Below are 15,110 nucleotides of genomic sequence, written 5' to 3'. Positions count from 1 at the left end.
TCACACGAGATTCAATTTCACACAAAAAATCTTGCGGTTATTCATCAAACAGGAAAATTTTTGTATGGATTCACACGGGAGAGTTCATCAAAACCTTAAAATATGAATTTTTTCATACAGTTAATATTCATTGCGGCGGACGATCTCATTAGCCGACCCAGCTTTCAATGGTTTTTTTTTGTTTTTATAGGTGCTTTTTATGAAGAACTTTTGTTTTCTTCCGAAATGCTTTGTTTTCTTCCTAATCTGCTTTAATTTAAGCAAATTCTAAGATTAATTTGAGTTGTTTCATTTATAATATAAAAGCAGAAAACTGGTCCCGTAAGCGCATGTTAAAATGAGACTTAGATTTAATTAGATTTTGATAAATATAGAACATAAGTTGAGGCTAGTTTACGGATTTGAAAGACAACTTAGGTATTTAAGTTATTTTACTATGAGCGCTTGCATTTGTTGAGCCTTTTTTCATGGTGTTCATTTTGTGCTTATATTGGTAAGCCCATAATACTTCAATCAAAAGACACGCAATCTACTGCCAAAAATTATTCTGGTTAATTACAAAAAATAATGCTTCACATTGTTTCTAAAACTCACCCCGAGTAAATCTTCAATTTCAGTATTTTTAGCTTAATTAGTTATAATCTTGTATCATTTTCAGCATTTGGAGCTTAATTAGTTATAATGTTCATAGTATCATTTTCAGCATTTTGAGCTTAATCAGTTATAATTGGCACCAGTTTGAATCTTCAGAAGTAAGCATTAAACAGCAACTTTGCTTAAGAACGATATTTGTGTGTGCGGCTTAAAAAGCTTTCAAAAGTTAATTTAAAAATGAAAAAGATAATCGAGCAAATTTGGTTGCCTGCTGGTCTACTGCTGTTGATAGTGAATGGTAAGTGACAAATAGCCACATTATGTTATTCCCAGCTTCACTCCCAGACCGAACCCGATAAGGTTCCCATCAGGTCGAGGTTTTCGGTTGTCTTCCTTTATGGCGGGGGTATGGTAGTTCAAACGTACTCAGGCGAGGTTTTTTTCTAACGAGAAACCAAGAGTCAAAGTCTGTCCCATAGATGCAGCAACTTTAAAATTAGGTCTGGACAGTTTAATGTCTGGTGGGTTTGAGTCAAAAGCATTAAAACGCTATGATCACGTTATAAGGCTTTTGATAGCGAAATTCTGATCGCCGATGAATTGGAACCCACTGAGGTCAAACAAATTGGCTTCATAAATAAATAAAATTTACCAGAGTTGTTTTTCAATTATATTTTTATGAAAACGTGTTAAAAAAGCAGGAGAAAAAGTAAAATTGCTCAATCATTTGAGTGTACCCTTAGTTTTTGTTATTCACTACATTATAGATTGATCGCCAATATTTCTCGCTTCATAGATTTAAATAGGAACAAAAAGGTTTAATAATTGAAGGAAAATGATTCCATACAATCAATAAACCCAAGATACAATAGCAGATTGGGGGTCAAGATTTTCAGGTCTTGTTTCAAAAACTCACTGAAATAGCTAGAATACAAATGACAACTACTACAATTGATTATAATGACAATTAACTTTAATGTCATCAGAGCAAGTTTCGGGAAGTAAATTGAAGCCATCAAGCTGTGCTCTGGAGATGGGTATTAGCCGACATAGGTGTTGAATGAACCACCTCCGCAAAAAATGCAGTTGCTTCCGCTTTGTATTTCGTTTGCGTAACTAGCTCACTATGAAAAAAAAACTGGAACAAGTGACCGCTCAAGATATCGCCAGTATAGTGGACGCGACATAAAAATCTGATATCGAAAAGTATAAATCACGGTAAAAAAATCTTTGTAGCAAATTCTTGGAGAACCGGTTCTGGTATGGGACAAATGAAACCATATTTTCTAGAGGAAACTCTGAGATCAAAATCAAGGAGATTCTAAAAAATAGACAAAATATTGGACAGACCAATTAGGGAATTTGGATAGCTATTAAAAGCACCAAGACGCCTCGACTGCTTCTGTCCGTGGCACAGAATGTTACAACGTAGACCAAAAAAAAACAAAACAAAAAAATGAAGTGAGATCAATGCGGCAGAAACTAAAATCAGGAACCAGAGTGCACTGAAAAACATTTGCCTCATTTGAAATTAGAACCCTTTCCATCAAAAATCTTTTTCAGACCTAAAGTCAAAGAATACAACAAACGTCTAAATTTTTCAACAGAAAGTAGTAAAATTCTGCGCTAATATTTTGTTGAGATTGCCGTCTCATACACCTCAGGAAACGATCATTTGAAGACATTCTCATTTTCTAGAAATTATACAGAGTTATATATAAATTCATATATAGAAAATATGTCGAAATTTAAAAAAAATGGAAAACCCAAAATTCTACACAGTTTTGATAACGTCCAAAACTTCTCATATTTGTTAACACTATTCCTTGTTACACCCAGTTTCAAAGCGATCAGAAAATTGAGCATCCACATTTTACGAAAAAGTAGATAAAAAAATTTCCCAAAAAACGTCCAACAAATTTGTCCGCATACGAATTTGTTCCGCTTTCAAACTGGCCAAGTCAAATATTCAATCTGCAAAGACAAAATGAATAATCACAATAGAAAAAAAACCGCGGAAAGGCAGAAAAGCGTTCTCATAATGTTAATGAAGACTGTTTTTAATTAATAAAATATCAACAGATAATAAATAGCGTGATCTCCATATACAGTGATAATTTTTTAAATTTTCAATGTGTTAATGAGGGCAAAATAAAAACAGTAGTAAATAGAATATTTTTTTTTGGAAAAAGTACAAAAAACACTGCTCCAAATTGTATTCTCGACAATAATAAAAAAGAAAGCAACTATAAACCGTCACTACTTTCTTTAAATAATCCTGGTGCTCAGTTATTAGAAACTATTACCACAAACAATTGACAATCAGCTAGGTTGTGGAGCAGAAAACAATCTACAGATTATGCCTAAGCCTTTTATGCCGAATCAAAGCCGAAATGCTGAAAACGTCTAGTTGCATTTTCACCACTACTCACATTCCTTGCAATTAAATCTTTTAAAATAAACTTATTTTTGCTAATTACTGCAATACAAATAACCTATGTGCCAGCAAAAAAAACAACGATAGACAACACAGCGTCGTTTTCCGGCAAACTGATAAAAAACGTCAAAAATTGAGAAAATTAGAAAGTTTTCCAAAATTAAATTTTTACCTTCGTGGGAAGGGAATTACGCAAATGGTCTTTTTGTTCAGTAAATTTCGACTGATCGAGGTATTGATGGTAATAAATTCTGAGTGGCATCATAAGAAAACCTGTTTTGTGAACATTTGACTGATTTGAGTTGTTTTTGTTTACGATTTTCTTCACTTTTTTGCCCAATTTTTGTCAAATTCGCTAAAAGATATATTGAAATTATCAATTAAAGTGGTAATGGCTTTAAGTTTTCAGATATAATGAAGGTGCTGAACAGTTTGTTTGGACAATTTTCAAACAATCTAGCTATTTTTTTTTAATTTTTTTCAAAATTCAGCCCTTTTTTCCTAAAAAAATAGTTCAATAGCACATTTTAATCAAATTAACCTTCAGTTCCAACTTTAATCAAAATTATCCAGATGTAACTTCGTTTCCTAGGAGAGTGTTACGTAATTAAAGATTTGCCGGTTATTTCCAATTTAACTCGATGATTGTCAAAAGTTCGTCAATTATTTTTCATATATTGAACCTTATTGCATTTCATTAAAAGTTGGAACAATCAATTTTTGCTAGAGAATGATATACATATCTAGGCTAATTGTGGTTCATCCCTGGGTTCAAATTGTATAGTTCGCTGTTTTTGTCTTCATTTCTGTTTTAATTGTTAGATTTTTTAAATCTTTTAAGCGAATTCAAGGAATTCATTTTATTGCACTATTACCAACAGATCTTTTTGTACGCCCAAAGGAGGCCCAATGAGTATATATATATATATTTATATATATATATATATATATATATATATATATATATATATACTCATTGGTAATTTCAACACTTTAATTGCGTAATTTTTTTGAAATCTGCGATTGTATTTTTCGTTATTTTGTGGGCTTTAATATGATCTGGCTTTTGACATGTAGCATGATCCTCCTATGTAGCTAAAAGTCAATCGAACCAGTTTAAAAGCTAAGTTGAAAGCTTATTGTTTTTAAGGTTTCAAAAAGATTAGTTTTCAATACAAAAAAAATAGCGGATTTTTGAGCGTTTGCAATTTCTTGAATCTTTTTTCTGTCAGCTTTTAGCTCAATTCCAGCATAAGGTTGCAGCATTTGTCTAGTGAACTGAGGTTTAGGCTTCACGGTGCTTTATGTTTTCAGAAATGGTTTTCAGGCTTCAAGACTTAAGGATTTCATAATGTATTTTCTTTATTGTCTTGTCAAATTTTTACGCTATTGACAGAAATCCTATCACAAAAACTGCGTCAAAAGAAGGCGCTATTGAACACATGTACACATTTTAGGGAATTCGTTATGGTTTTAACGACTTCGACACTGTTTTCTCTCAAATTTCTATTGATCTTAGAACCTATATTTGCCGTTTGTAGTTTCTCGTTCTTTTTGTTGTTGTACAAAATATACTGGATATTTGAAAGTCACAAGCATACCATGGAGGAACAAATGAACGTTCAAACGTTTAAATCTGTAGCTAATGGTTTTTCAAGATTTTGGTTTATCTGTTTTAAATAAATCATTGTTTTTTGATCGTTTCCGGCTTTTTATTCTTATTTCTGTTTACTTGTTGCTTGGGTTCATGAATGGCTGGTTGCATCTTTTTTTAGTGAACTGAAATTTAAGTTTTTTAAAATAGCGATTTCATGCTTAGAATAATAGTTTTCTAGCTTTCGTTCGACAATCTTTCATAAAAAATTTTTATGATTTTATGAAGTTTTTGCCCGCGTTTCAGTTTAATTTTTGGCGTCTTGTCCGCTAGCAAACTACAATACAAGTCCCAATGACAACGACTGCAGGCCAAGTTATATATGAGTATTATTGGCGAAATAAAGTTTGTTATATTCATAATTATAAGTTTGTTATAATCATTAGATATTAAATTTCTCATTGCATATTTAATTTATAGGCGTTGCAAGCCAGTACACAGTGACGCTTAATGCTGTTAACGACACAAGCGCCGTTATTTATGCCTCTCATTCTACCCTCAATCTTCCACCGGGAGTCCCAGTTCCCTCTATATCCGACTATGCGTGCCTGGATGGAGCGGGTGGATCTGCTATACAGTGTGTTGGTAATGTTCAATTACCCAGCGGAAGGGCACCTCCTACTGCTTACTGGTCGGGATTGAGCCCGGGTAACAAGTACACGTTCCAGGTTAAAGAAGTTGGTGGATTAAGCGACACTCCAGACGATGTCGAATTCTGCACAAGTGAGCCAGCGTTAACCTACTTCTGATAGGGTGTCGAAAGAACAGCCAATTGCAATTTGTGCATTTAGCAATTTGAGATAAGCTTGGAATCCTGGGTCACGGAGTTTTCAAAAAAGTTCAGCTCAGTAGCCAACACAATAATGCGCACTGATTTGCTCTGAAGTTATTTTTTTTAAAATTGCACTAAATTAAACCGCGCTAAATTTGTGTAAAATCGGGCTGAAAAGCGCTGATACATTAAAAAGAATGTTCTAAAAAGCGTAAATTTTACTTTTTTGCAGAGGACGATCTGATTTGCAGTTGAATATATTTTTCAACTCTCGACAGCTGATAGATTAACAACATCATTTTAAAAAGTTTAGATAAAATCACCTGAAAAACACTTGAAATTACCGGAACATGTGTCTGAGAAACGCCGAACGATACCTAAACATTTCAGGCATCGCTGTTACTACCTGCAATTACTGGAAATATACCTGAGATGTCTACATGAAAAGATCAGGTATTTTGTCGAGCTGAAGCAACTATGTCTGTTTTTTACTTGAACCTCACTTCAGCCTCTTGATAAGAAGCTCCATTTTTTCTCTGTAACTTTGGCAAGAGATATTAAGCGGTACTAGCTACAAGAAGAGCAAATGAATGGCCGGGTCACTGGCCGATAAAAAAATTTTATTGATCATATAAACTCAATTAAATTAATTTTGAAAAACAAAATTAAGCAGAAATAGGGCTGTAAATTTCGACCAGTCAACACCCCTTTTGGAAAGTCTTTGTCCGATCGGTTTCAATTGGTCGGATTTTCCTAATTATATCAGAAGCTAACAGTAGAAGTACCAAATTTCTTTCATTCCCGGGTTTTTCCTTTTATAGCCTCCACGAATTTTTAGCCCCCCCTAATTTTAGAGGTTTTAGAGTTAACTTCAGAATCATTCTCCACAAACTTTCTCGATATGGTTTTGATGAAAAGCTCCCCTCGTTTTTCAAATCGTATCTATTAGGTTTTGGCAACAACGAGTAGTCATTTCAAATCTTGCGTGGTATTATGTAAACTTAAGCAGTGGCGGACCACAAGGATCAATGTTTGCAATTTTTTTGATTTTAGTTATTATAAATGACTCACCAGAAGTCCTCTCGAACAAAAGGATTTTATTTGTCGACGACGCAAAAATTGTTGGCTCAGAAATGCTTCAAACAATTATACAAGCTGTTATTAATAGTGGTATTACCTGGAACAAAGGTTTAGGAAATTGGTTGTTTAAAATTGCGCTGACCCAGAACTGATTCTCCAAACAATTGAACATCAGATTGAAAGGGTCAAATCAATGAGAGATCTTGGCGTGAACTTCTATCAAATTTTTCCATGGGAATTTCACAATTACACTATTTAAAGAAATGTATCCAAAAATTACCACATAATCAACAAATTTTGCCTGCTGAAACGAAGATGAATATTAATTGTGTTTTGGTTAATGTGTTTTTAGTCCTCTACTATGGATCTTTTATTTTATTCCGCATCAATATTAAGCTACTGCGTTTAATAAAGTTCAAAAAAGTTATGTTAAGTAGATCTAGTGAAAATGGGAATCTCTCCGACTCAGTTTATGTCTAAAGTTTATGTGAGAAAGTTCTCTTAAAGATTGTTTACATGTTTTCCTCTCAGATATACTTTTTTCTTTTGGACAGACAATTCTGGATCCAACTTAATTCTGATAAATCTTATCACACGATTTAAATAAAATATCCTGTGCTAAAGAGACGAGACAGAAACACTAGAAAATTTTTTTTGGTGTAGCTTAGTACAACTATACGCTTTTCTTCCTTCAATCCGTCCTGGTGTACTCCACTATTCAACCCCAATACACCTCAAATGCGAAGCGGACTGGCGAAATACTTTGAGGCTAAAGCAAACTCAAAACTCAGATACTACTTTTCAGTAAAGGATCTCTTAGAAAAGCTAATTCCTAACTGATCTTCGCCAAAGCGGGGAAACCAAGACGTCGGAAAGCATAATTGCTTTGAAATCTTTATTTTCAATTCTTTTTTTCTTTATTGTTTTTTATTCTTATTATTACTAGTTTTATTATTATTGTTATTATTATTGTTATAATTATCATTATTACTTTTACTACTATCGTTTTTCTCTATATTCTTTATTATTATTTCTATAATTGTGTTTATTATTTTTATGTTATGATTAGTTTTTTTAATATTGTTATCTTTTATTAATAAGATTAATTATGGTTTAAATATCGTGAAGGGGGTATAGGTTAAATGAACACTTGGCTATAATGGGAAGAACACTTTCCCCAAATGGCATGCATACTTTTCTGTTCTTTAGAGCACCAATCCAGAATTGGTCAAAATGTTAGTTGAATGCAGTTTTGCGAAAGGCGGCAGGTAACAGTATTGGAATACTTTATATAATGTGAAGTTATTGGTGCCGAAATTGAAAATTTGTTTCTCCACAGTTTTTCAGTTAGTCTCAAAAAGGTTGATAATTAGAAATAAATTTTTAGCAGTTAGCATTTGCGAAAGTCTAAAGCATTTGTGAAAGTCATTCAAAATTGCGTGAATTTTTTGCAATAATGAGAAGGTTTTTGGGAAGCTATATACGTGAAAAATGCAGATATCATGGATTGACACCTTTGATCTTTATATAACGTAAAGTCTTTTCACCTAAAAAACGGCGTAGCTGGATTTGTGAATCTAGGGACACCGGTGCCATTTGCAACCATTGGCTTTATTTAAGTAAGGGTCAAACTCAACAAGAACTGTTTGACACCGAATAAAAGCGACAAAAACCCTCATATACAAACTTTGCTTTTTCTGGAAAATTCTGGAACTATTTAACAAGTTTTTCCATAAAGTTGTGGTATAATTACCCCACCTCAGATTCAGAGTACTGTTTTGTTCTTTTTTTTCTTACCCTTAAAGAACTATCACTAGAAATTTTTCCTTGAGCTTAATTAATTTGATGACTTAACAAGACGGCTCGTGCAAGTCCCCGCGTAGCAGAGTATGTCCCAACTTGCTTCTCCAATATTTTGGGAAAAAAAAATAAAAATTTGTTATGAGAGAAAAAAATCTGCAAGATAATTCTAGCAGTTCCGTGTGAGCAATTCCGAGCAGTTCCTTATGGAGAAAATTTCAACTCTCCGCTGTTTTTATGAGAAAAACTTGATACCTCTTCTACAAAATATATTAAAAAGTTTGTTTTTAGTTTTGTCCCAAAAAGAATCTGTTTATTAAAAAAATCCTACATGAGAGAGAATAGCTAATCGTTCCCTCAGTTAAAAACAAATAAATTCACTTGAAAAGTCTACAAAAAAGAACACAGTTATCATCAAACTTGCAGCATTCAAAAATTTAAAAAGACACATCAGTGCTATTTGACTATAGATTCCATCGAAATAAAATTTACCAACTGGAAAACCAAGAAAATCATGGATTGAATATTTGTCTGTTGAAATTGAGGAAACTTGAATTAAAATTTTTGTTCGGATTTCAAGTGTATTCTCTCTTGCATTAAGTAAACATAAATTAGTCAAAATCAAAACAAAGCAATTTAGTAAAAGAAATAGTGACCAAAAACAAGACTCTCACTAAAAAGACAACATTATATATATATTACAATCCATATGAAAAAATGCTGGAAAAATTATATATGAAATATGCCCTTTTAAGTTCCAGTAATAATTTTGCCATCATTAATAGATATCCGCCCTTGATAATTTTATTTAATTAATGTGCCCTGGTACCCGTACAATTTAGATATCTACAGGATATAATTTTACTGGCCAATACAGGAGCATAAAATACAACAAGATTAGCTTAAAGCAAGCAGAGTTGAGTCCAGAGATAAATTAGAACTCATGTAGTAGCATAAAAAATGATCTGTTTAAAAAAAAATAATAAAAAGTTGGGCTACTTTGCTCGAAGTCGCGTGTAAATATTTATTGGCTAGTAATGTTCATTGAAGATGGAATAGCACTGTGACTTCAGCTGGACAGTTGCCCCCCGATAACATAACTGTGGTCGAGGGTGTGGGTTCTGCTGTAAACGTCACCATCGCCGATCCTTCAAGTGGAAACAGCGATGGTTTCAAGGTCACTTATTCCTCCTGGGATTCTGGCACATCTTCGTGGACCTCACGAGGGAATGTTGACTTGAGCCGGACTGCGGGAAGTTTTTCCAATGAAGCGGCTATCCCTTTGACTTTCTCTGGATACGTGTACAAATTTGAGGCTCAAGCATTTGATGAATGCGGTGCAGCATTGTCAACTGATAATGTCACATCTTACTTTGGGTCAAGTTAGTTTAAAAAAAGAACTAAACGCGGACAACAAAATTATACCAAAAATTTCATCACAAATTTTGCACAAATTTTTCATGTCAGGCCACTTTATTTCATATTAATTATAAACAATAACCTGGATTTATCCAAACGGGTTTGCTCTCCAACAATAAAATAAGAGAGGGCTTGCAACGGAGTATTGATATGTTATATAGTAACAAAATTCTTTATTCAATTAAAAAACACTCCAGGATATGAAAGTTATTAAAGCTACACTTCCGTCTCTTAAAATTAATGAAAACATTCTTAAACATTCATAGCTTTTCGAACCTGTAGCCGTAAATCACTTAAGTTCGACTTGACGTTTTATTTATAATTGTTTTTCAATTAACTAAGACCAATGCCGTTCAAACACTTCCTACAGCATTTCCCAGCAGAACTCTTAGGCGTTCAATGAGTTGCAAATAATGCATTTTGTAATTTTGTTGCTTTTGTGGCCTTTCGCTGACAACTATGGAAATGCCACGTTATGTCACACTCTCAGACTCTTTATTCCGCGATGAAAAATATTGTAATTACTTGAGACATAATTCGGATTCTTGTTCTTGTGAGCCGTGATATGGGTAGTCCCAAAAACTAACTCTATTCGTATTCCACAAATAAGTATTTTGTGGTATAGTCCACTAAATAATCACCAATTAGACTTTATTTCGTTTCACTATAACTGACCTGACACGCTGTTATCCATTCGGGTTCTTAAATGCTGCAATCATGAGCAACAATGTTTTGTGGACAACATTGATGGCGGGAACGGACATCGGTGACAATATATTGTCACTGTTGTCCACGGTTGCTTCAGAAAATTATGTATGCAACGAGCACAAAAATTAACAGCTTTATCCATTGTAAGCTATAACAACGTTATCAGCAACGTTATAGTTGAGAAATATGACGGATAGTTTTGATTTAAAAAAATCCGAACTAGTTATGCTTACTGTTACTGTTGTACGAATATTTTCAGAACTCCAATCTAAAAGGACGGTCGTCATTAGCACTGGACAAAATGTAGTGCTAATTTTTATGAAAGCTAACTGACTGGGTAAAATGACATAACGGGCTAAATGCAAAGGAAGAGTATTGCAGTTTTTTTTCAAAATATTTGTCAAATCATATTGCTAGAAAACTGCTCATCACTTAATGCCCGCGGAAAATTTAAAAACTCAAAGAAAGCATTTTTTCAAAAGGGATATAAAGTACTTTTGCTCAATTAGTTCGATTGTTTTTCACAAAAACATGACAAAGTGTATAGAAATAAACAAAATGCCGACATATTACTTTGCATAGATTCTTAACAACAAAAAACATTTTTTAGCTATCTAATGAAATTTGATAAGTATTTAGAAGTTTTCCTCGAGATTGGATTGATTTCATAACAGTGTATTTTATTGTCTTCTCTGCTCGAACTATGTAACAAAAAATAAGTAAAAAACCAGTGATTGGTAAGTAAAACTTGCCAAAAAATATGTTACATGACATTTTAACCAATTTCACTTTAGCCAATGCTCTTTGACTTTTTCGTTCAATTATCTGATTACAAATCAGCAGTCGCAATTACAAGGATGATTTAAAATATTTATGTGGACAATATAATCCCATGTTCGATTATGATAGTTTCATATCAAGTCCCATGGGCCATTTAATTATATAGTGGGCTGTTTCCATGTCCGGTTTTGATAGTTTCATATCAAGTCAATTTGGCCATTTAATTATATAGTCAGCTAAATAGACGTTCTGGTAAATTTATCAATAGGGTAGATTGGGTAAGTTGACATTGGGTAAAATGGCATTGGGTAAAATGGGAGATTGGGTAAAATAGCATTGGATATAATGTCATTGGGCAAAATTGAATTGGGTAAATTCTCCTGTCACTCAAAAAGTGGAAGAGTCTCAAGCTGGAACCACAGTATTTGCTCCGTCTTCTTCCCCCAAAAAACTTTAGCTCATCTATGGGGTCTAGAATTTGGATTGATTGAAATTGCAGTGAACCTTACGTTCGTCCCCTTGGAGGTTTGTTAGTATAAATAATTACGTTTGTTGAGATTATAAAAAGAGAGGCCACCTCGATCGGGCAGTAGAAAACTTGATGACAAATTTGATGAAACTTTCTCGATGAAAAATTTTTTCTATGGAAAAAATTTTTGGTCTCTTCTGACTGCAACTAATACAATAAAAATCGAACACGTAACGCAAACAATTAAATTTTTTTCTTACAGCATTTGTTGTTTTAGTTATCAGTTGAAAAGAATTATATTATATTACGAGCTAACTTTCAAATTAATTTGTAGAAGCGATTACCATTTGCGGTATAGCTTTCTTCTCAAAGAGAATCCGAAAACTTGTCTGAAAAATATCATTTTTGGGTTATTTGTTTTTATTTAGTTGTCGGAGGATGACCATTTTTGATGCAAAGAATACAGTCAAAACTGCAAAAATTCTAAGACCATTAATTGGTCTAAAAACTCAAGTGAAAAATTCTTTTTCTTCGCAGAATGAGCGAGGATTAGGATTACAGTATTTGGAGACCAAAATGTAGATTGAATGGTAAATTGGTGCAAGATTAAATGCTTTAAGACACAGTTGAACAAAATTGAACAAATCCCGTACTTTAAGAGAAACAAATCCATCAAATGTACTTTTGTTCAGCTAGAACTGTTAAGTTAAAACAATTAATGAAAAATAATTTTTCGAATAGAAAAAATTTAGAATCAAAAGTACAAGTTTTTTTATTTAATTTTCTCAAAAAGTGGAACAAAGTTGCATTTTGCAAACAAAAATTTACATTAACAAAGTTAAACTTATGGTGTTTTATTTGAAAACAAATGTTTTTGTAATCTTCTTATCCAATTTGTATCGCTACTACTATTAAAGAGAAAAATTTTCGAAAGTTGTTTTTTTATTACATTTTTGAACAATAGTTGTATGCAAAAAATTGTTAAAAATGCAAAATGATACTATTTTTTTGATGTCGAACAGTCCAAAATTTCTCAAAAACATTGAAATGAGTTGAGAATAGGTTTTTTTGCAATTCTTTTATCAGAATTGTTCAAATCAGGTCAATAACTCAATATGAAAGAGTAATTCTGATCCAGTTTATATTTTTCTACCTTCGTTATCAGACCTATAGCTAAAAAGTGCAAATATAACAGTTTTATTGCAAATGCTTCAAAATTTTTGCATCTGATCATGTTCACTTGAATTTTTCACTTGAAAAACGGATTACTAAAATTATATTCCTTGTTCTTCAAAAATGTTCCAAAATTATTTATGTGTCTCACTCCCTTTCAGCGCACTAATTATTTCGTACGTAAAAATTAATTTGAGCAAAACAACTTCAAACTTTATGCAATAGGGCAAAATTTTGAGTAGTGTAATTGCATTTCGAGAGAAAAACTGAGGAGACAAATTCTCAAACTTTTTATATCAATCCAGGAAAAATATAGTGATTACTTTATTTTCAAAGTGTTAGATGGAACATTTTTTTGTTAAATATCTCAACCAATTGAAACCATGTTGTGGTTTGGAAACAAAAACTTGCACCTGCAAAATTGAACATACCGTGATCATATGAAATATGTTTATATGATAACATATATGATAAACAAAACTATTATCTCCTGAAATTTGCACTATTTTAGCAGCCCATTTGAAGCAAAAATTTGGACTGAATTTTAACTTATTGTGTGAGAAAAATTTTTGATTTACTACCAATTTTTCCAACAAAACTTTTGTAAAAATAGCTTCCATTTAAAAAATCAGATAAATTTGTTTGTTATGAAAACGACTGTTTATTCATTTCTTTGTAAAGTCGTGAAGAAGTAAGAGAGATAGCAATTCAATCGGAAAGCTTTTGTATCTGCCTGAGTTAAGGTAGTCATGATCTAACTTTCATTAAAAGAAAGTAGTTAAGCTTTAAATATCATTATTTTTTGTTATCAAATTTTCAACTGAACACAAAACAAACATTACTTTTTGATACCAAAAATGTGAATTTGCTATTAAAATTGAACGGTTATGTTTTGTACTTGAAATAAATTGTGCCATACCCATAAACCACAAAGGCATATTTTATTTTTTAAGGTTGTTTATTTTATATCGTATTTTTTTCGAATTTTTGCCCCGTTAGCTGCGGTACGCTATTTAAATCGGTTTTCTTCGAAACATTGCGTGTGCAGAATTTCTGTAGGAAGTAAATTGTAAGCTATGTTGCTTGCAACTTTTTTATCTGCACAATTGACCCATTAAAAGTGAGATTTCTTTTTATTTAGGATTAAGCAGCCCAAGGCTGACGTTAGTGTTTGCGAATGCTGAACTTGTGTGCGTCATATATACTAGTGCGGCTGGAGCAACCTGGACAAGAATGAGTCTGGTCAAGGAGGGGGCTTTGATTGGAACAACGTTCAGTCAGGTTAGAGGACTAAAAAGGCTTTTAAAAATTGAGCTAAAAACTGCTACTGCCACAGGAAGCAACAAAACGCATATTCCAGTGAGGTCACATTGTTTCCGGAATATTCGTTGCGTGAAAATTTCTCTAGAATTGCAGCATTATTTCAGCATATTTCCTGTGTACTAGAGAAAAATGGTGGAAAACTTTGAAAAATTTTAAAACACAAATGAACACCAAAAATTTCAAGCATTAATAAAACAAACAACAAGCACTTAGCAAAAAATTGTACATATATATATATATATATATTAATATATATATATATATATATATATATATATATATATATATATATATATATATAAATTTTTTAAGCCCTTAATTTCTTCAAAACTTGTTAAATAAAAATCTGCTGAAATTAATTTTTTCGTGAAACTGTTGTGATTCAGATAAAAATAAAGACCCGCACAATTGAAATGACGCGTAACACTTTTTCCCACTACTACAAAAAATTTTTGTCGCACGTGAATGAAAACGTGTATGGTCAATAACAGTGCCTAGAAAAGTCTAGAAAGAAAAGTTAATGCTGACTTGCAAAAATATAACTAAACCCTTTTTCAAGAACCCTTATGACCTAGTACTTGACACAACTCTAGTTTTTCTGACACAACTCTAGAGCAGACTGAGAATGTTAAAATAAAATATGAGAATATAAGTAAATATGCACCGGTAAAGACATAGTAAAATGCAACTGATAACTAGTAACTTTTTTGTTTTATGAAGTTTTGTTTTTGTCATTCACGTGTTCTCATCTTCATTTAATTCAGTTGCTTGTACTTGAAATAAAAAGAGATAGTCTTGAGGTCACTGAAGTGCCAATTTTGCGGTTTGGGGGAAGGACCGTGACTATGACCAGCGGATTTTTATGTTGCGGAGGAGCTTGATTTGCTACTTCATGAATAGT

At 32.5% G+C, this 15,110-nt stretch overlaps 1 protein-coding gene across 1 annotated transcript; it reads left to right on the top strand.

Annotated features, from left to right (window-relative positions):
- Positions 1 to 810: 810 nt before the first annotated feature.
- LOC142355051 (uncharacterized) lies at positions 811 to 14,167 on the top strand (the record flags this gene model as incomplete). Its single annotated transcript, XM_075407337.1, has 4 exons — positions 811 to 892; positions 5,106 to 5,408; positions 9,411 to 9,719; positions 14,028 to 14,167. Coding segments are annotated over exons 1-4 (813 nt in total), but the record flags the coding sequence as incomplete, so codon positions are not given.
- Positions 14,168 to 15,110: the final 943 nt, after the last annotated feature.

Source organism: Convolutriloba macropyga, unplaced genomic scaffold (assembly GCF_964194025.1).
Source record: "Convolutriloba macropyga unplaced genomic scaffold, txConMacr16.3 SCAFFOLD_2082, whole genome shotgun sequence".
Lineage (NCBI taxonomy): Eukaryota > Metazoa > Xenacoelomorpha > Acoela > Convolutidae > Convolutriloba > Convolutriloba macropyga.
Note: the sequence above shows the minus strand (reverse complement) of the source record. Positions and strands in the feature narration are given on the sequence as shown.